General features: G+C 39.0%; 1 protein-coding gene across 1 annotated transcript in view; it reads left to right on the plus strand.

The window, feature by feature from the left end:
• The window catches only part of LOC122553728 (formin), a 341,853-nt gene that overhangs the window by 275,543 nt on the left and 45,405 nt on the right, over positions 1-20,905 (plus strand). Inside the window, exon 15 of the mRNA XM_043697991.2 lies at positions 9,483-9,632. Within this exon, the coding sequence (XP_043553926.2) occupies positions 9,483-9,632 (150 nt within the window). The remainder of the gene's footprint in view (positions 1-9,482; positions 9,633-20,905) is intronic.

Here is a 20,905-nt window from a genome sequence, read left to right on the forward strand (position 1 = left end):
GTAGGAAGCTATATTTAATAACCTTCAATATGCAGATGTAAATAAGGAAATGTTACATCGTACCTAAGGATTTGAAGAAATTTACTTAGTGATAAGTAGCAAACTACCTCAAAGGCAATGAATGTGCAGACAGTCTCAGTCCACCAAAACTCCAAACTAGTATCTCAATGTGCAGGTACCAGTATTGACTTAAAGCACAAGAGACAGCAGTACAGATACCCAGGTCTCATGATATGCAAGGTCAATGGTAGAACAGGTGACTCAGTGGTTAGCATTGCTACCTCACAGCACCAGGGACCTGGGTTCAATTCTAGCCCTGGACGAATGTCTATGTAGAGTTTGCACATTCTCCCCGTGTCTGCGTGGGTTTCCTCTGGGTGCTCCAGTTTCCTCCCACAGTCCAAAGATGTGCAGTTTCAGAGTGTTCAGGGACATGTAGGTTAGTTGCATTAGTCAGGGGTAAATATAGGGTAGGGGAATGGGTCTGGGTGGGTTGCTTTCGGAGGATCAGTGTGGACTTGTTAGGCCGAAGTGCCTGTTTCCACACTGTAGGGATTCTGATAAAAACACCCAAGTGTTGAATCCATGGTAGCAACATAAACCATGAAGACAACTCAAACTACTGTCAGCACAAGACATTGTTTGGTGTGACTCTCACAGGCATCAAAACCTGGGGAATATCCATCACAAGCATTAAAGCTGTTAAAGCAGGAAACAAGGAGCCTGGTTTTAACTCTGCCTAACTGCAGGGGAAACACAGGTAATAAGAAAGCAAAGGAAGAACTGATTTGTTGCACAAGGGAATCACTGAGGTGATTTTAAACATGCTGCTGTCTGAATCTATTAGAGAATGTAACTGCATTGTTCACTTAATGTCAGGTCTCTATTGTCCAGTTATCTCCAGCTTTCCAAATCAACAGTAGCTTGTAGAAGAACTAAGTGCAAGATAATCAATGGGTTTGAGTGAAATGGAGGAATTTGTGACTGTAGGATTAATTTTTGTTAGTGGGGAGGGGTGCATGGTGTCCATGGGTTTAAGTATTTGTGTCATGGCACGCTTTGACATTGCCTGATTAATCTGCTGACCTCTCTGTCCACCAGATGAGTTGCTGCAGGTACCCGATCACATCAGGCTCCCCCTCTGTAAAGCAGTCCTCACTTTCAACCTCCTGTTACTTTACTCCTCTTTACAGTGCTATGTTGTATTAGGCACAACAAACCACCACCATTGTGGACACCGTTGTTGATACACACCAAAGAACTCTTACAACTTTGTCTAGGTACCAGTTTCATGTCATCAACAAACAAGTGACTTACCTTGTGCTCACATAACTCTACTTGTAAATTGCTTCTACATCAGTACTAGTGCTATTTAATGGTACCATTAGCTGCATGCTTAGACAATAGTCCTTGTTTTCAGGGAGACACCTACTAACTCTGCTCGGTGTGTGAAAATCAGTGTGGGGGAGGAACTGTGACTGGTTCAGAATTGATGCATCATGGATACAGAACTGGCTCAAAGGTAGAAGACAGAGGGTGGTGGTGGAGGGTTGTTTTTCAGACTGGAGGCCTGTGACCAGTGGAGTGCCACAAGGATCGGTGCTGGGCCCTCTACTTTTTGTCAGTTACGTAAATGATTTGGATGCGAGCATAAGAGATGCAGTTAGTAAGTTTGCAGATGACACCAAAATTGGAGGTGTAGTGGACAGCAAAAAGGGTTACCTCAGATTACAACAGGATCTTGACCAGATGGGCCAATGGGCTGAGAAGTGGCAGATGGAGTTTAATTCAGATAAATGCGAGGTGCTGCATTTTGGGAAAGCAAATCTTAGCAGGACTTATACACTTAATGGTAAGGTCCTAGGGAGTGTGCTGAACAGAGACCTTGGAGTGCAGGTTCATAGCTCCTTGAAACTGGAGTCACAGGTAGATAGGATAGTGAAGAAGGCGTTTGGTATGCTTTCCTTTATTGGTCAGAGTATTGAGTACAGGAGTTGGGAGGTCATATTGCAGCTGTACAGGACATTGGTTAGGCCACAGTTGGAATATTGCATGCAATTCTGGTCTCCTTCCTATCGGAAAGATGTTGTGAAACTTGAAAGGGTTCAGAAAAGATTTACAAGGATGTTGCCAGGGTTGGAGGATCTGAGCTATTTGGAGAGGCTGAACAGGCTAGGGCTGTTTTCCCTGGAGCGTCAGAGGCTGAGGGGTGACCTTATAGAGGTTTACAAAATTATGAGGGGCATGGATAGGATAAATAGACAAAGTCTTTTCCCTGGGCTTGGGGAGTCCAGAACTAGAGGGCATAAGTTTAGGGTGAGAGGGGGAAAAATATAAAAGAGACCTAAGGGGCAACTTTTTCACGCAGAGGGAGGTACGTGTATGCAATGAGCTGCCAGAGGATGTGGTGGAGGCTGGTACAATTGCAACATTTAAGAGGCATTTGGATGGGTATATGAATAGGAAGGGTTTGGAGGAATATGGGCAGGGTACTGGCAGGTAGGACTAGATTGGGTTGGGATATCTGGTCGGCATGGACGGGTTGGACCGAAGGGTCTGTTTCCATGCTGTACATCTCTATGACTATGACTCATGTGGAGGTTACAAAGAAGGCAGCTGCGATTACTGCAGCTGTTGGAGTTGCTGCTTCTCTTGTTCCTATTCAGAAGTCCAAAGTACAGCTGTTTAAACTGTTCCTGTGCTCCTGAGATGACGAGGAAACATAGTAAAGTCCAAGATAGGAAAAACAATTTCAAAAATATTCAAGTTCTGTTAGCACAAGGATCTTATCGAGACAGGGAGGCAGCACGGCTTTCTAAACAATTGGTTGCAGAGAGAATTCCCACTTTGTGGAACTTAACTACATAAGAACCGGGAACAGAACCATTCAGCCATTCAATACCATTCGGTGAGACTGTGGCTGATCTGCTTCTTTAGCACTATTTTCCTGCATTATCCCGGTATGGTAATGTTTTTAACATTTGATCTCCACAGCCTTCAGAACAGAGAATTGTAATGATTTTGATTGAAGAAATTCTTGATGATCTCAGTCCTAAATGGTTTGCCCCTTGTTCTGAGACTGGATCTCTTGATTCTAGATCTCCCAGCCAGGGGAAACATCCTTCCTACATCTATTCAATGGATCCCTGCAAGAATTTTCTAAGTTTTAATGAGATCATCACTCATTCTCATAAAATCCAGAGAAATGGGTCCAATATATTTATTATTTCCTCATAGGAAATCACTCCATCCTACTTATTTGATTCGGACAGCCTGTGTTGCACTTCCTCTGAGACAGATATATCTATCAGTAGGTGAGGAGAACAAAATAGCACATAGTACTGAAGATGTGCTGTCACCAAGGCTCTATTGTAATTGTAAACATTTTTACTCCTACAATCAAATTGTACTGTAGACCAGCGTACGATTTATCGCCTTACTTTTGTGTTGTATCTAGCTGTTAACTTGCAGTAATCCATGAATAAGGGCAGCCAAATCCCTTTGAAGTTCAACATCTTCCCCCAGCCTCTCAACATATTCTGAATTTCTGTTTTTCCTACCAAAGTAGATAGTGTTCATATCTTAACATTGTATTTCTTCTGCCATATTTTTACTCACTTTCTTAAACCCTCAAAATCCCCTTGAAGCATCTTTCCATATTCATTGCTTCATATTTCCTGCTAGATTTGTGTCAACCTGATGAGTTTCACAGCTTGGAAAACCTGGAAACTGGCTGTTGAAGCCAGAATGCTATGCCAAGTCAGATGTAATTGCCTCTTCTGAATTAGAAATTTGGCATTTCCATATTCCATTGATAAAAGTAGAAATCAGCAAGATTGTGTTGCAAGATCTGTCATGCTGTCTAATGCTTCACTTAAGAAATATGACCACAGCTGGGAAAAATTGATTGACAAAACAATGGCAAAAACTTTATACAACATGAGCACTATTAAAAGGAAATGGCAAAGAATTGATGTCATTCATGTTATGGAAATAAGTTCAGAAAATTGGAGAAATGTTAGATACATTTTCTTTGTCTTCCAAAGGTTAAGACCATCATAGAATTCCCACCAGTCACTTTGATTCCTGTATTGTGGTCAGTGACTGGTGAGATTCTACTATTAACCTCATCTAATTCTGCAATTTCTTTCCCTGGAGTATGAAATGAAGCATTGCATTGTCATGGCTGATGATAACTCTTAATAATATTGTCAATCTGCTTTATTAATATACTTGTGTAACAGTTGAATGTTTGGGAAGGTTTATGTTTTTAAGGGATTGACATTCATGCTTGATTTAGGCCCAAGTGAAATCAAAGCAAGATTGTTGCCAGAGATTAAAGGAGAAACCAAACAAATTTATATTAATTATCATCGACAATCTGATCACTTTAAAATTTAGAATACTTAAAATAAAACTTCAGTGTATAATTGCTTCAAGAAATTATTTATTGGTTGTTTCATTAGTTTTTATACATTTACAATGAAAGCAAATCATTATAATCTCAAGATTTGGAGATGCCGGTGTTGGACTGGGGTGTACAAAGTTAAAAATCACAACACCAGGTTATAGTCCAATAGGTTTAATTGGAAGCACACTAGCTTTCGGAGCGACGCTCCTTCATCAGGTGATAGTGGAGGGCTCAATCCCAACATACAGAATTTATAGCAAACGTTACAGTGTGATGTAACTGAAATTATACATTGAAAGATTGATTGTCTGTTAATCTGTTTGAACCCCATGATAGTTTCACTTCTTTCATGTGTAAATCACAAAACCTTTTTTTAAAGAGTTGCATTCTCAGGTTAGCTGTTAACATTGGTGATAGCTAGACAATATGTTGAAGGTGTTGGCCCCCTGTGTTCTCTGTCTAATCCATGATGTTTAGATTGATTCTAATCTAAAAAGTGAGATAACGGAGTTTTACATGAATTCATGCAGTTTTTGAGCTCAGAGTTCTACATGAATGCATGCAGTTTTTGAGCAAAGTACAATGTAACCCTGCAAGTACAAATTCACCCCACAAAATATATGTGTGCATGTGGGTCTTTGTCTGTCTGTGTGTGTCTGTCTGGGTTGGGGATTGTGAGTGTGTATGTGTGTGTGTGTGTGTGTATGTGTGTGTGTGTGTGTGTAGTGAGTGCAGAGTGTCTTAAGTCTGTGAGGGGGTGCATGTGGGAGTGTGTGTGTCTGTAAGGGTGTGTATGGATGTCTGTGTGCGCATCTGTGTATATGTGTGTCCATGTGTATGTGTATGTAGGAGTGCCTCTGTGTGTGTGTATAGTGCAATGGTGGTCACCTGTAATGTGACATGAACCCAAGGTCCCGGTTGAGGCCCTCCCTATGGGTACCGAATTAGCTATCAGCCTCTGCTCGGTCACTTTTCGCTGCTACCTGTCCCGAAGTCCCCCTTGGAGGATGGTCACCCGAAGGTCCGCGGTCGAATGTCCTGTACCACTGAAGTGTTCTCCAACTGGGAGGGAACCCTCCTGTCTGTTGATTGTCGTGCGGTGCCCATTCATCCGTTGTCGTAGCCTTTGCTCCGTTTCCCCAATGTACCATGCCCCAGGGCATTCCTGCCTACAACATATAAGATAGACAACATTGGCTGACAACATTGTACCTGCCATGTACAAGGTGGGAGGTGACCCCACGCGTAATGGTGGTATCTATGTCCACACTCTGACACATCTTGCAGCGTCCACCGTGACAGGGTTCTATGGAGTTGTCCTGCGAGCCGGGCAGCTTGCTACGAACAACGATCTGTTTGAGGTTTTGCAGATGTTTAAAGGCAAGTAGTGGAGGTGTGGGGAAGGTCTTGGTGCGGTGCTCATCCTGATTGATAATGTGTTGCGGGTCACGAAGAACATAGCGTAGATTTTCAGCTCCTGGGAAATACTGAACAACGAAGGGTACCCTGTCGGTTGAAGCACGTGTCTGTCTCCTGAGGAGGTCATTACGATTCCTTGCTGTGGCACGTCGGAACTGGCGGTCGATGAGTTGGGTATCGTACTCCATTCTTGTGAGGGCATCCTGAGTATTTCCAGGTGTCCCTCACGTTCCTCCTCATCTGAGCAGATCCAGTGTATGCGTAGGGCTTGTCCATAGGGAATGGATGTTTAATATGTTTTGCATGGAAGCTGGAGTAGTGAAGCATTGTGAGGTTGTCTGTGGGTTTGCGGTAGAGTGTGGTGCTGAGGTGTCCATCCTTGAAGGAGATGCATGTGTCCAAGAATGAGACAGATAGTCGAGAGTAGTCCATGGTGAGTTTGATGGTAGGATGAAACTTGTTGATGTCACTGTGTAGTTTTATCAGTGACTCCTTGCCATGGGTCCAGAGGAAGAAAATGTCATCACTGTACCTGGTGTATGATGTTGGTTGGAGATCCTGCATAGAGAAGAAGTCTTGTTCGAACCTGTGCATAAAAATGTTGGCATATTGGGGTGATAATTTGGTCCCCATGGCTGTTCCATGGTCCCCATGTCTGGATGAAGAACTGGTTGTCAAAGGTGAAGATGTTGTGATCAAGGATAAAGCGGATGAGTTGTAGGATGGTGTTTGGAGATTGGCAGTTGTTGGTGTTGAGTACTGAGGCTGTTGCTGCAATGCCATCATTGTGGGGGATGCTGGTGTAGAGTGCGGAAATGTCCATTGTGATGAGGAATGTTCCCGGTTCGATTGGTCCGTGGGTGCTGAATTTCTGTAAGAAATCCGTAGTGTCACGACAGAAGCTGGGGATCTCCTGTACAATAGGTTTCAAGATGCCTTCAACATAGCCAGAGAGATTCTCACATAGGGTTCCATTGCCTGACACGATGGGACGACCTGGTGTGTTGGCTTTGTGTACCTTTGGAGGGAAGTAAAAGTCGCCTACACAAGAAGTACATGGGATGAGCGCACGTAGGGAGCTCTGAAGGACTGGATCCAAAGTTCTGATCAATGTGTTTAATTCACGGGTGTGTTCTTTGGTCAGATCAGCTGGTAGTTGCCTGTAGTGTTCCTGGTTGTTCAGTTTTCGGTACACTTCCTTGCAGTAATCTGTTCTATTCTGAATGACAATGGCTCCTCCTTTATCTGCTGGTTTGATTGGTTTTGAGAGCCTGGATGGCATTGCGTTGTGAACGAGTGATGTTTTGCTCTACCTTATGGGTACAGCTGATGAATCTGGGATTTATATATTTCCTGACGGTTTGAGCATACATGTCAAGCCCAGGGCAGCGGCCCTCCGGTGGGGTCCAAGTTGACACCTTCTTTGGGTTTACACTTGGATTCTAAAATCCATGTCGAACTTTACATATGCAAAATTACAGGTTTTAGGTTTTAGGCCCAAAGTCATGAGGTTCACATGTACAGGAGGTTGATATTTGCGATACTTATTGTAGCACCATTTATATTGAAAAGTAAAGTTTGAAATATATATTTTTATGTGTGTGTGTGTATATATATATATATATACACACATATATATACAAGCTTAGTTATAATTTCACAAAGAAAAATTCAGCCTTGGCAGATCTTACAGTTTCTGGAAGTTTAAGAGTGGTAAACTGTCCATAGATTTCTAAACTTGCAGCAGTTACTCTATGGACCATTCTCTTCTTACATACTCTTCATTTTCACTGCCTCGTTGCATTTTTCTTATTTGTGGACTTTTGATTCATTTACACTTAAAAATTTAGATATTAACATAAGTTTCAATGGTGTGACACTCCAGGGGTGACACGTTTTGGATGTATTCCCTCTGAGATCACATTTTGAGGAGGAAATACAAACTGTTAGTGGTAAATGTGAGATTTTTCATCAACTCAATAGTTTGATGTCTCTGTAAAATTCAGCAAGAGAAACCAATTGTCACGCTCCTGTTATAATTTGACACGCAATATTTTACTCCTAACCTGTAGTTACATCTTAATGAAAGAGGTTTTAGGAGAATCAAGTACAGATATTGTGGTTGAAAAGTTTTGAGCATCTGGTTCTTTTATTGAAGGTCTAAATTATCAGCCTATTCATCATTAATATCAGAAGCACTTTTCGATGTTGAAAGTGGTAGGTGATAAAGTAGCGACCTTTCATGTAATTTTATTTAAGCTATTAAAACAACATGGTCACAATTGTTATTCAAAGAATTTTAAGTTGATTACACAAGTGACTAATTAATGATCTAATTAATGCACCCTGGTGTTTATATAGACATTTTTACTATAGGGAACCCTTTGAAACACTTTTTACTGCAAATTAAAAGTTCTTTTTCATAATTTTTTTTGCATTTTTACTGCTATATAAACCAATCCTGATGGTCTCCATTAAAATGATGTAGATCTATGTGTAAATGTTTAATGTGTTATTCTCTTGAGGGACAGTAAAATGATCATTATTTAGTTGCAGACTAATGTGAGCTCGAGGGACCAAGACTTATCAGAGCTAGTGAAAATTAAGCTGCTAAAATGTTTATCCTACCTTCTAGTAACTTTGATGATTGAAGAAAGATGCATGTTCTGCAGGATTCTATTGTTGCTCTGGTATAATACTAAATATTTACTTTAGAATTTAAATATTACTGAAAGACAAAGCCAATAAAGTCCAACATAAAATTAAAAATAACCTTCAAAGGGTTGCTATGTCGAAAAACATCATATATTAATGGAACCAATATGTATCTTAAGTGAATATTTACCATGTTGACAAGTGAAGGAGAAAGCGGTTTAAAGATAAAACTTGTGTCAGGAAGCAACAATGATGAACCAAAAGGGAGAAAAATAAGAGAAAAATTTGCACAACACAAAGACATAAATAAGTCACAAAGTTGCCACACTGACCATACTGATTAAATAGTCTTTCTGTGGACTACATGAATTACATTTAAGTATAGTTCTCAATGAAATTCCAATGAGAAAACAATTTGACGTATTATTTCTTGCCATCATATTGAATTTGGGTCTGACATTTATGTAGATATTGAGATCAGTAACACAATATTGTATTTCACGGCATTTCAACTGAATGGCACCTTAGTTGTCAAAAAGAGCATGAGTTTAAACAGATACCAACTATTTGAAGTGCATGAATGAAAGGGAAAGTGTGTAGTTCAGATTTTATGTGTCTGTACTTGTTTATGTTATGCGCCTGGAGTCCCTCACCTTTGGAGACGAATGTGGTCTTGATTTCTAGCTATACTGAGTTTTTTCTTAGAGAGGAGTGGTGATATATATTTAAATCAGGGTTTTGATAGCTCTTATTTCAAAATCAGGTTTGTGGGCATGGTTATATGGCTATTCCAAATATCTCCTTCTGGAAACACTGTAGATGTATGAAGGTTACATTATACTTGACAAGGGTTGTTGCCATGAATGTTGAAGCTGAGGGAAGTCACAGTAATTTTTACAGAGCATTGGCTACTGACTTTGGAACAAGCCCTCAGGGAAACTACAGCCACTAGCAGGTTTACGTGTTGACAGTTTCTTTTTTCCTCTTTTTCTCTTAGCTTTGAAGAAACAATAAAGTTCTTTGGAGTGAAGCCAAAACCTGGGGGGAAAGATATTACTCCAAACTACATATTCATGCTGTGGTTTGAATTCTGTACTGATTTTAAAAATACTTGGAAACGTGAGAGCAAAAACATCTCCAAAGAAAGGTAAGAAAGAGATTAAATAAAGCATTAAAAGTCTATTCATTTCAAGATTAATTCATTTTAATTTTTACATATATATTGAACCACCATGTTACACTCTATTTATTTTATTTGTTTTTTTTATTAACTTGGATTAAAGAAGTTCAATCCCCTTGGGTATATTGAAAAAGTTGCCAAAGTCTGTTATACCCACAAGGAAGATAAACACACATAATCTGATAAATTACACTTTCCCAACTCCTTTCAATTACCTGCCAATAAAGTGGAATGAGAGCTGTGCTAATTTGTAACAGATTGCTTCACTAGTGCATTTTTATGTTGAACCAGCCTAAATGAGCTGATATTACTGTCGCAGACAGTACCGACAAATAAAAGCAAATGCTTTTCCAGTTATTAAACTTCACTTGCTTCAAAGAGAAACCCCCCAGACCTAGGCCACACTTAGCACAATGTCAAAGCCCCACACTGAATTTATGGCAGCACATCTGACCCCAGGTACCCTGCTGGGGACATCAAACTGCGTGACACTGCTTCTCGCAACAGTTTCCTGATTTTATTGGTTTGAGAAAGAATAACCTTACCCCATATATGCTTTTAGGTAAGGTTTCATGAAGGTTTTATGTGAGGGTGTCATTATGACCAAAAGATTAGCATTTTCTCAGTTTTATGACAAAATCACTTTTTTGCATTATTGTATTTGTTTGCTCGGATTTAACATTTCAGTTTTCTACCAAAATGAATGGTGAATTTTGAAAATATTAAAGCTGAGCCTTTATCATGCGCTCTTTAATAACAATGAAGCATGTAGAAGAATAGTTAGTAGATATTTAGTCTTTTCCCAGTTGTAAAGCATTGCTTTCTAAACAATTTAGCTCTGTGAATTTAAACAGTCATCTGTAGTTCCAATTGTTTCGTGGTTAACAAAAATGCTGTTCATAAAGTTGCTGCAGAAAATTAAAATAAGGAAATTTTCACAGCATTTCTACTCCATATTTAGTACAGTGGCCTGGAATCTTATAGGCTAGGTAACTATGGAAGTAAAAATAAATATTATTTTCTTTAAATTCTTTTATTGGCTTATATATCTCAATTAGTGCCTTAAAATTGCTATTCAAGGGAAACCAGATGGATTTAAATATTTAATGTCTAATTCTGCAGACACTCTTGGGAAAAGTTTTTTAAAAATTGAAAAATGAGCAGATAATATAACATAACACAATACTGTTAACTCATTAAGCTCAAAATTACTTCACTGCAAAGGCTTATTTGCGGAGGTTATGGCATAGCTACCTTGTACTAAGTGGCCATGCCTACTACAGTGTCTGAAATGGGAAACTAAGTTTTCTTCTTGATCCTGTCCTGTATGGATAATAAGAATCTGATGTTTAGCTGCTCCTTTAGGGTTAAAGATGGAATTTATCAAAAACAGAAGGGATCCATTTGTATATATAACTAAAAATGGGAGTTCCTTGAAATGTTGTTAAATGGGACAACAGAAAAAACATCCACATCTAGAATGTCTTGTAAAGTCATGACCCTTAGCGACACTGTTTTCCTAAGTGTGAAACTGTTGATTTACCACCCAGTTTACTAGAAATGGATCAGAATTAGATTAATTGGTGTAATCTGCATTCCCTGCTCTGGCATTTTTTTTCTCTGCAAGCTATTTCCCATTCTTACAAATGTACGTTATAAAGTATTTTTTATGGATCAAATTTACTCAAATATGTATCTCCATTATAATAGTTTCCCTTCTTATATCAGTTTAAAAACAACCAGTGAAGTTGATTTTGATGACCTAATAGTAAAAGACAGGTAGTAGCATGGAAAATGGGCTGCTGACTCACAAATCTCTGATCATATGTCATCAGACAACATCAAGATCCACCATAATTAAAGAAAAATTAGCTGTATTTAAAGTTTCCAGTATTAAATTTTGTAGTTTGAGCACATTGTGCCTGTTAAAATCTTGATCCAATATTAGATGGGACCGAGCTTGGGGATATGGATCAACGAATTTAATGTCTGTTCATTTTTCTTCTGATACAATGTATCAATAACTACAAATCACTAAGGATGCCTGTGTTTTTTGATCATTTCAATTTAATTCCTAACACCCGTATATTTGGACCTTATTTTGTCAGTAGACTCAAGCAGAAAGGAATAGGAACTGTGTTTTAGTTCACACAGAAAAGGACCTTCTCTCAGTCATGTTGGAAATAATATTCATTCACAAAGGTAAAGGTTCGTTTGGCTGATTTTCTGTTGTCCTGCTTTGTCCTGCTTTGGTCACTGGATAGAAGTACTGGTTCCACATCAGGCCCAGATGTAGAGGGGTCTAGACCAAGGTCAAAAGCCATGCTAGCTGTGCCCAAAGGCAGCTCTATACCATGGGTTAGAATTTGAGATTTTCTGGCTACAGATGAAGAACTGCAGGCAGAATGTCTCAATTAAGTTATAAGGTTCTCTTGAAAATAAAAAAAATACAGAACTCTGGTCTGGCAAAGAACTTGAGCGACTGTCTGAATGACTAGAATCTAGTGTCAGGTCACCTCAGCATATTTTCTGGTCATCCACATGCTGGTGTACTCCCAAGTAAATTACTTCTCATTTGTTTGACCTCCATCAGGTTTGGCCTTATGACTGGTGGACGCCAAATTCCACCCCTCCCAAAACCCTTGAATGGGTGTGAAATCCTGACGAAACACAAAGATTTGGAGACCAGGCAATCTGAATCTCTATCACTACTTTTCTGATCTTTCCTGAAAGCCCTCCTCCTGAAAAAAACTTCAATCCTGCCGTATTCACACTTAAATATATAGATGCTATCACAGTTTCACAAGGCAGAGAGAAACAGACAAAACAGCATCATCAGTTTAGAAATAATTCTACAACATGATAATATGTGTAGCCTTGATAATCCTGTGATTGCAGCTCCAGCTGCTAGGATAGAAGATCATAATTTCCTCTATAGTACATTCAAAGAACTATCACAATACTTCCTCAGAGCTTAATCCAAAAAAAGAGTTTTCAAAGTATGGGATGAGCATTGTCCCAATACTTTAATAGACAAATACGCCTTACAGTACAACACTGAATGGTATAGACCAAGAAGTCAGTGGAGTTTGTTCATTCTTTTAGTCTGTATTTAATAGCTAGTCTCAACTAAGATGCTACAACTTGCCTGAGCATCTCCCTTAAGAATGGCAAGTTTGTGAGGGTCCCACATTTGTGATTCCTGTTAAGCTTTAGTTGATCATCTTCCCGAAAGGAAAAAGATATCCTTGTCTGCTAACTCGAACAATCATTAATGGACTCTCTGCTGACCTCAAATATTACATTTTCTGGATTTTCAGACCCAAAAGTAAAACATACAAGAAGGTGATTTGCAACAGAATTTATCTTACTCATTTTCTGAAGGGTCTCCTGCAAAATTACAATGGAAATTCAAGAGACCAACTCTAGAAATTCACTTTCTTAATAAGCAGGCAGTATTCAAAAATAATTTAGTGCAACAAATAAATTGGCAGAGATGGGGTAAGAGTTACTGTATGATGACAGTATTATAGTTTGAAGTGCTGGTCCCTTTAAACAGCAAGCTTCAAGATCAAAAGTCCTGACCTGAGTAGTGTTATTGATCCTGAAAATAGATACCGTCATGAAACAATCTTTGCTTCATTGCTCGTTCATTTTAAATGTGTTTTGAAATCCAGTTCATTTGACACTGCTGGTAGACTATTTCTTGCAAGACAGTTCCCTGATGATATCTCAGAAGTCAGTATTCAAACAGAAGAATGTTATTAAAAGCTGTTTGTTAGAGTTAACCATAATCTTTTGATAGCAGTTAGATTGTTTGGTTTTGTTGTGATATAAAGTCATTCAAGGTGAAGTAATTTTAATTTATCTTAGTACAGTTTTACATTTATTATTTGTCATTAAAAATTAATTAGATGTTTTAATCAATAATTTGCCAGGTTTAAAGGCCTAATCTGCAGATTGTTAGCAAATCTATATGTTCTAGCCGAGACATGTGCTCTTTCAAACCCATAAGGTCACAGAGTTATTGGAAGTAAAAACACCAAAAAGTTTCACTAACAAAGATGGTATTCAGATCTGAATAATTCCAAGCTCCTTGGGATATTATGCAGAAAATAATTTTAGTTGCTGTTGACTCAAGCTGAGCAAAATCACACAATTAAACTACAAGAGAAACAAAAAGCAGTAATGGATGAAACAAGTGCTATGTAATGAGGGTTGTCTTAGGGAGTCTGCGATGAAAGGCAACCAGTCATTTCAGACATGAGAAAGTAGGCGTCTAGTGGCAGACCTTTCACTTGATTTTATAGAGTCTGAATGAAAAGCAGGCTGCCAAGGACCCTGATTACTTTCTCTCTGGGAAAGAATTCAAAATGTGAAAGGTGAATTGATTCATGTCTCTATTTGCCTGCAATTATGAAGGATTTTTACGCAGTGGGAATATGTTAATTTATAAAGGAAGCAATGCTAAACTGTTCCCTAATATATTTGCAGATGAGAATGTTCCTTACTACAGTGGCAAAACCATTTGTAACTTTGTTTAATTTTACTATCCTTATTTATGTCTTTTTTTCTCTACATAGTTACAGTTTATTTGGTACATACATCAAAGTAATTACAAGATTGCTGAAATACAGATTAAATATGATGCCTTATTTCTAAGGAGCATCTTAAACATAAGGCTACATTAGTGATAACACCTCAATCATGTACTCCCTCCAGGAAATTAATGGATATTACAAGTCAGAGAATTCTAAACTTATGTCCAAACTGAGTTCTGTGAGCACTATTTCTTTGTTGGAGATTCAAACTCTTAAAAACTTCTTTTTCAAGAGGCAAGACACATCAAAGTATTATTTCCACTTCTGAGGTAATGATCATCCCCCTTCTAGCAGAGAGGTTTACTCAGGAGAAGCATAGATCAGAGAATTGAGGGCTGACGTTTTATTTTGATCTCAAACTCAGGAATTAGCTTCCCTGTTAGGAGCAGTGTATTACAGAATCACTATAGAAGGCATTGAGATTAATTCTAACACTATTTGCTCTCTTGAGGAATGATACCACCTTCCCCCTCTGGGTCTTTTATGAGGGCTTTAACTTTCTCATCTGTAATTGGCCTTCTGCCTTCAAGTGCAGTTGCATTGCTGAAATCATGTTGAAATCAATTGCTGGAGTCATGTTTCTGATCTGTTCCTTAGTCTCGATAGCAAATTAAAAACGATTTGATGGAGAAACAGTCTTCATTCATTCTAAATGTTATGTTCTTCAAATGAGATGTAACTGAAACACATTTTCCTGATCTTCAAATTTATTCTTATGAATTAGACCTACCAGCAAGGCCAATATTTGCCGGCTTCCTTTATTTGTCATTGAGAAATTGATAGTGAGCCTCTTCTTGAGCTATTGCTGCTCACATGGTGGAAATGCTCCCACAGTGCTATTATCAGGTGATGAGTGTCAGGATTTTGATGCTGAAACAATAAAGAAAGGAACTATCGTATAAGTTCCAGAGAAGATGCATTGTTATTTGGACAGAAGCTTGGAGGGTCAATTCTCAGAAGGAGAGATAGAAGATTTGGAGGAGCTGCTGAGAAACCTTGGCAAACTGCTGCAATGCATCCTGTGGTGGCACATGCTGACCCTATGGTATACGTGTTGTGGAGAAGAACTGCACTTAAATTGGTGAATGATGTTCCAATCAAATGGAAGACTTTTCCCTAAATAAGAGTTGAGCTTCTTTCGACATGATGCAACTGCATGCATCCAGAAAATGTCAGCATTTCGTGCCTTGTTAGGCCTAAATCAGGAGCTGAGCAACTCATCACTGGACACATGGCCCCTGACCCATTCGAGTAGTCACTAAATTCATCAAATTTTTAGATCATAATGACTGTTAAAATGTGATTATGTGGGACTCAGCAATGGTAATGCTATTGATGTCAAAGGGGAGTCATTAGTCTTCTTGTTGGAGATGGGCGTAGCCTGGCACTTGACTGGCTTAAACATAGATTACCGTTTATCATACTGAACCATTTTACTCACACCTTGCTGCATACAGGCAAGGATTATTGAATGATCTGAGAATTTATAGATAGTACTGAATATTGAAGTCATCAGAGAACATAATCAGTTTTGATGGACAGAATGGTTATTGATGAATCAGCCAAAGATGGTTTTTCCTGGGACAGTTCTTGCAGAAATAAAGAATAGCCTCTACAAAGCACAACTGGCATCCTTTGCGCCAGATATGACTCCATCTCCTGGACACAGTACGGTGATGATGCAACATGATACTAAGAAGAGTTTGCTCAGTCTGAAGATGGGAGCTAGGCTGTAAATTGTCACTCCTAATAATGCTGACATGAACAGAGCTTCTGTAACAAAAGGAATGCATCAAAACAAATTCAAGTGGATATTTCACTTATATAAAACTTTATAAAACTTTCACTTTATAAAATATATAAAACTCATATATTTCACTAATGTTCTTGAGGGAAGGAAAAACTGCTGCCCTTACCTGAACTAGGCTACATGTGACTCCAGACCTTCAGCAACATGGTTGATGCTTAACTGCCCTCTGAAATAGCTTAGCAAGCCACTGTGTTGTATCAATCACTAGAAAGTCACAGATATGGAATAAAACCAGGCAAACCACTTGGCAAAGTCCTTTTGGGCTAATGGCAAAATTTCACAGATTAGTGAAACAACAGCCGGACAGTCGTACTCAGAGTCATACCTGACACACAATGTCCCAGACAATGCCTGGATATGTCTTTTCGCATTGTCAGGACAATCCTCACAGAGGAAATGACAATAGGTCAGGGTGCACAAGAAATATCCAATGGGGGAAGGGAGGCAAGTATGAGGATGAGGATTTTTCAAATCCCAGGGATGTGGGATCTGAGAAGGGGCAATGTTTTGGGTCTGGCAGCAGGGTAGGAGCGTGGAAACCAGCAGCCGTGTGGGATAGAGGTGTAACAGGCCGGGTTTTCGGTAGTGTAGAGGCCATAAAAGAGGTGTCTTTGGGGTTGTGTGAGATAAGCTGGGCATCAGTTGAACAGCTACTTGGCAGTTAAACTTAGTTAACTAGTCTAACATTTCCTCAGTAACTTACTTAACTGCTGCATGACTCTTTGAACCTTTTGATTTAATCAAGACTTTCAGAAGGGTCCAGACAAAGAGGAATATCCGAGCAAGGTCTAAATTTCCTGGGCAGTTCCTTCAGAGTCTGCTACAATGAGGATTCCACAGGCTCCCTATTCCAACTCCCAGCAAGGCTTTGATATTATCTGACTATTAGAAAATCCTGGTCCATTGTTCATTAAATTTAGCAACAAAAAAAAGGCAGCTGATATTTATAGTGTGTTGATGAATCAATCGATGTTGACTATTTCTTTACCCATAAACCTAAACTGGTCTAGAACATTGCGTTTTTATAGTGGTTGACATTTTAGCTCCTTAAAGCATATTTATTTTGTGTGTCTGTTGTTGAACATCCTGTGGCTTTAATTATTAATGCCTTGTTTTCCTGTACAACCTTGAAGTCATGATCGGAGGCAAGGAAGGAAAGGAAATAAGTGTATACTGTAACATAGGATAAAAATAAATTTGTATATATGAAGTAAGATACAGTGTGAGGATAAAAATGTGTAATTCACCCTTTTTGTATAATTCATACTTTACTGTCATTCTATTTTGTGTATCAGTTTCTAATCCTGCTACTTGTGTTGATTCTTACAATTTATTTATTCTTGATTCAAATGGGTTCTAGGTTAAAAGGAAACAAATTCTTAAATATTATATTGTTACTACTACTAAGTAAATAATTATGGTGAAAAATACACATTTAAAGCTAAAATGCAAAACAAAATAAACAGTATATTATAAATATGAACTTTTAATATAGGTGTGATTTGAATGTAAATGGTTGAAATGTTTTTCTCGGAAAATGATGTGCAGTTGTTTCAGATATCACTAGTGTTCTTTCATTAATCACGCTGAATTGATAAATTCAGATTAACACATATTCACCATCTCTAGGTGATGATTGATGAGCAAAGTTTTCTTTTAAAGAAATGATTATTGGAGTTGGTTAGATTTCGCATTTCTTCAACTGCGTTTGTAAGGCTTTCCACTAAAAGTATATTTTACTGATTAAATCTCCGATTATTTTAGTTACTACAATAGATTAAATAGAAGGTCTTTGGTTGCCCTTGAAGTAGCTCCTAATGAAGTTAATATTCTGAAACCTTTCACAAACCAATCCAATTTAATGCTTCTATAATAACTACTTTATGGGGAATGGGAATACCTAGATTGAAAATAGAACTATCAAAAACATATTGAGATGAACACTGTTCTAAAATTAGGGTAGCACTCCATGAAGAAATAGTCACTCTTTATTAAAATTAGGCAGTATTTAGAGATACTTTATTCAGAATATGTTACATAACTTTGCATTCCTCAGCACTGATTTTGTTGACATGGAGAAGCACATGAATTTACCCTGAAAATGTACTGACAAAAATTTCTAGATTCTATTGAGTCGGCTGGTTATTAATGTTGCAAATGTCTTTTATGCACTTATGGACTATTAGTAATGATTATCTCCTAATTTTTGCTAAATGCATGAACTATGATCTTATTACAATTACAATAGATTGCATGCCAGTCCACCACTGACTTATCATTTGAAGGTCAATTGTTTTTAATTATTGCTCCTTATTTTTCTAACCCTTCAACTGCCTTTATATTGGAGCTGCAAACTTTACCAAACAGAAATGGAGAACAAGCCAAGGTTAGGAGAGGATTCACAGATTCAAAGCCATCAAATGGAGCCAAGAATATAATTCTATTTATTAAAAGATAGTATGATCTGGAATAGTGATCAAACAAACAGATAGCGTTTGGGCAATAAACCAAAGAACTTGTAATAGGGTGAAACCAGGTAAGGAGGAAAATTGCAAGACTTAGGGAAGAATAGTGGGGAGCCTTAAAAGGAATTACAGAACTGGAGCAGAATTGTTGAAAGTAGCAATCTCAATTTTCAGGAAATAGCAATGAGAAAGCTAGAATAAATGAATAGAATAACTAAGACTAGGAATAACGAGCTAGAAGGCCTGAGTGTAGCTAACTAGCTTGAAGGCTTGCTCATGGAGTGCACCAGAACCAGGAAACATTATGACACACTGAAGGAAAAGTAGCTTAATACTTGAGGGAGCAATCAGGCTGTTTGAATCAGATCTAGAAAAACAAACACTGGGAAAATGGAACTCGGAGTGCTCATTATTCTCAGTGGAACTCAGGGAGGAAGTGGAGAAAACAAATCCACCTTTAAATCAAAAATGAACCCGCTGCTCTGGCCACCATCTTGGCAGTACTGCACCAAACTTGAAAGAATTTTTTTTCTTCGGAAAGAATTTTAATCTAACGTACTGCCTACAAAATTAATATTGAAAAATATATTTAAGGCATACCTTATTTGAAAACAGAGATCTTTCGTAAGGTGATGGAAGGTGTCATTAACAGCACTATCAAGCTTACTATCAATAACTTGCTCAATGATACCCAGTTTGTGTTCTTCCAGAGCCACTCAACTCCTGACTTCATTACAGCATTGGTCCAAACATGGACAAAGATCTGAGGTGAGGTGAGAGTGATCATCAAGGCTGAGTGTCGCGCTGAGGAGCCCTCATAAGACTGATATCAATGGGAATTGGGGAGGGGGGTGGGGGTCTCTTATTGGTAGCAGTCATACTTGGCACAAAGGAAGGTGGCTATTGTTAGTGCAGGTCAGCTGGCTCCAGGACATCCCTACAGGAGTTCCTTAGGGTCATGTTTTCTAGATCCAGCCATCTTCAGCTGCTTCATCAATGGCCTTCCCTCCATCATAAGGTCAAAAATGGAGTGGTTTGCTGATGACTGCACAATGTTTGCCATTCATGGTACCTCAAATATAGTCCATTCCTAAGAATATCCAAGTTAAAGAGTGTGGTGCTGGAAAAGCACAACCAAACAGGCAGCATCTGAGGAGCAGGAGAATCGACATTTCAAGCATCAGGAATTTCTGATGAAGGACTAATGCTTGAATTGTCGATTCTTCTCTTCGGATCCTGCCTGACTGGCTGTGCTTTTCCAGCACCACACTCTTCAACTGTGATCTCCAACATCTGCAGTCTTAACTTTCTCTTAATATTCAAGTTTGAGCTGACAAGTGGCATGTCACTCAAGTGCCCGGCAATGATCATTTCCGCAAAGAAAGAGTCTAACTATCAGCATTACCACCACTGAATTCTGCCACTATCAATATCCTGAGGTTTACCATCGACCAGGAACTGAGCTGATTAGTAATATAAATACTGTCCAAGACTGGGAATCCACCAGCAAATAAGCTGGCACAGTAGCTCAGTGGTAAGCATTGCTGCCTCATAGTTACCAGGGACCCAGGATCGATTCCACCCTCGGGAACCATCTATGTGGAGTTTGTATATTCTTTCGGTGTCTGTATGGGTTTCTTCCCACAGTCCAAAGATGTGTGAGTTAGGTGGATTGGCCATGCTAAATTGTCTATAACATCCAGGGAAATGCAGGCTAGGTGAGTTAGCCGTGGGAAATGCAGTGTTACGGGGATAGTGTGGGGTGGTGGGACTGGATGGGTTGCCCTTCAGAGGTTCAGTGTGGATTCAATGGGCTGAATGGCCTGCATCCACAATGTTTTCTATTAAAAAAAGGTAGCTCACCTCCTTCCTCCTCAAAATAGGACCCCCATCTACAAAGCACATGTCAAGAATGTGATGGAATATACCCACTTGACTGGATGCATGCAGATCCAGCAACACTGAAGAAGCTTGACACGATCCAGGACAAAGGAACCTATTTGATTGGCACTACATCCCCAAAATCAACTCCGTCCATCATCGGTTTTCAGCATTGTATAACATCTACAAGATGCATTACAGAATTTCCCCAATGCTTTGGGAGCACCTTCCAAACCCATGATCAGAAGGATATGGTCAGCAAATTCATGGAATACCAGCACCTGCACGTTCCCCTCAAAGCCACTCACCATCCTGACTTGGAAGGATATTGCTGTTCCTTCAGTGTCACTAGGTCAAAATCATGAAATTCCCTCCCCAGTGGCATTATGGGTTTGCCTACACTTTATGGGCTACAGTGGTTGAAGAGTGATTCTCACAAGTCTTGAGGGCAATTAAGGGATAGACAGTAAATGATAGCCCAGC

Source organism: Chiloscyllium plagiosum, unplaced genomic scaffold (genome assembly GCF_037043375.1).
Source record: "Chiloscyllium plagiosum isolate Xiang-an unplaced genomic scaffold, Cpla_swu_hap1 HiC_scaffold_8, whole genome shotgun sequence".
NCBI classification, from domain to species: domain Eukaryota; kingdom Metazoa; phylum Chordata; class Chondrichthyes; order Orectolobiformes; family Hemiscylliidae; genus Chiloscyllium; species Chiloscyllium plagiosum.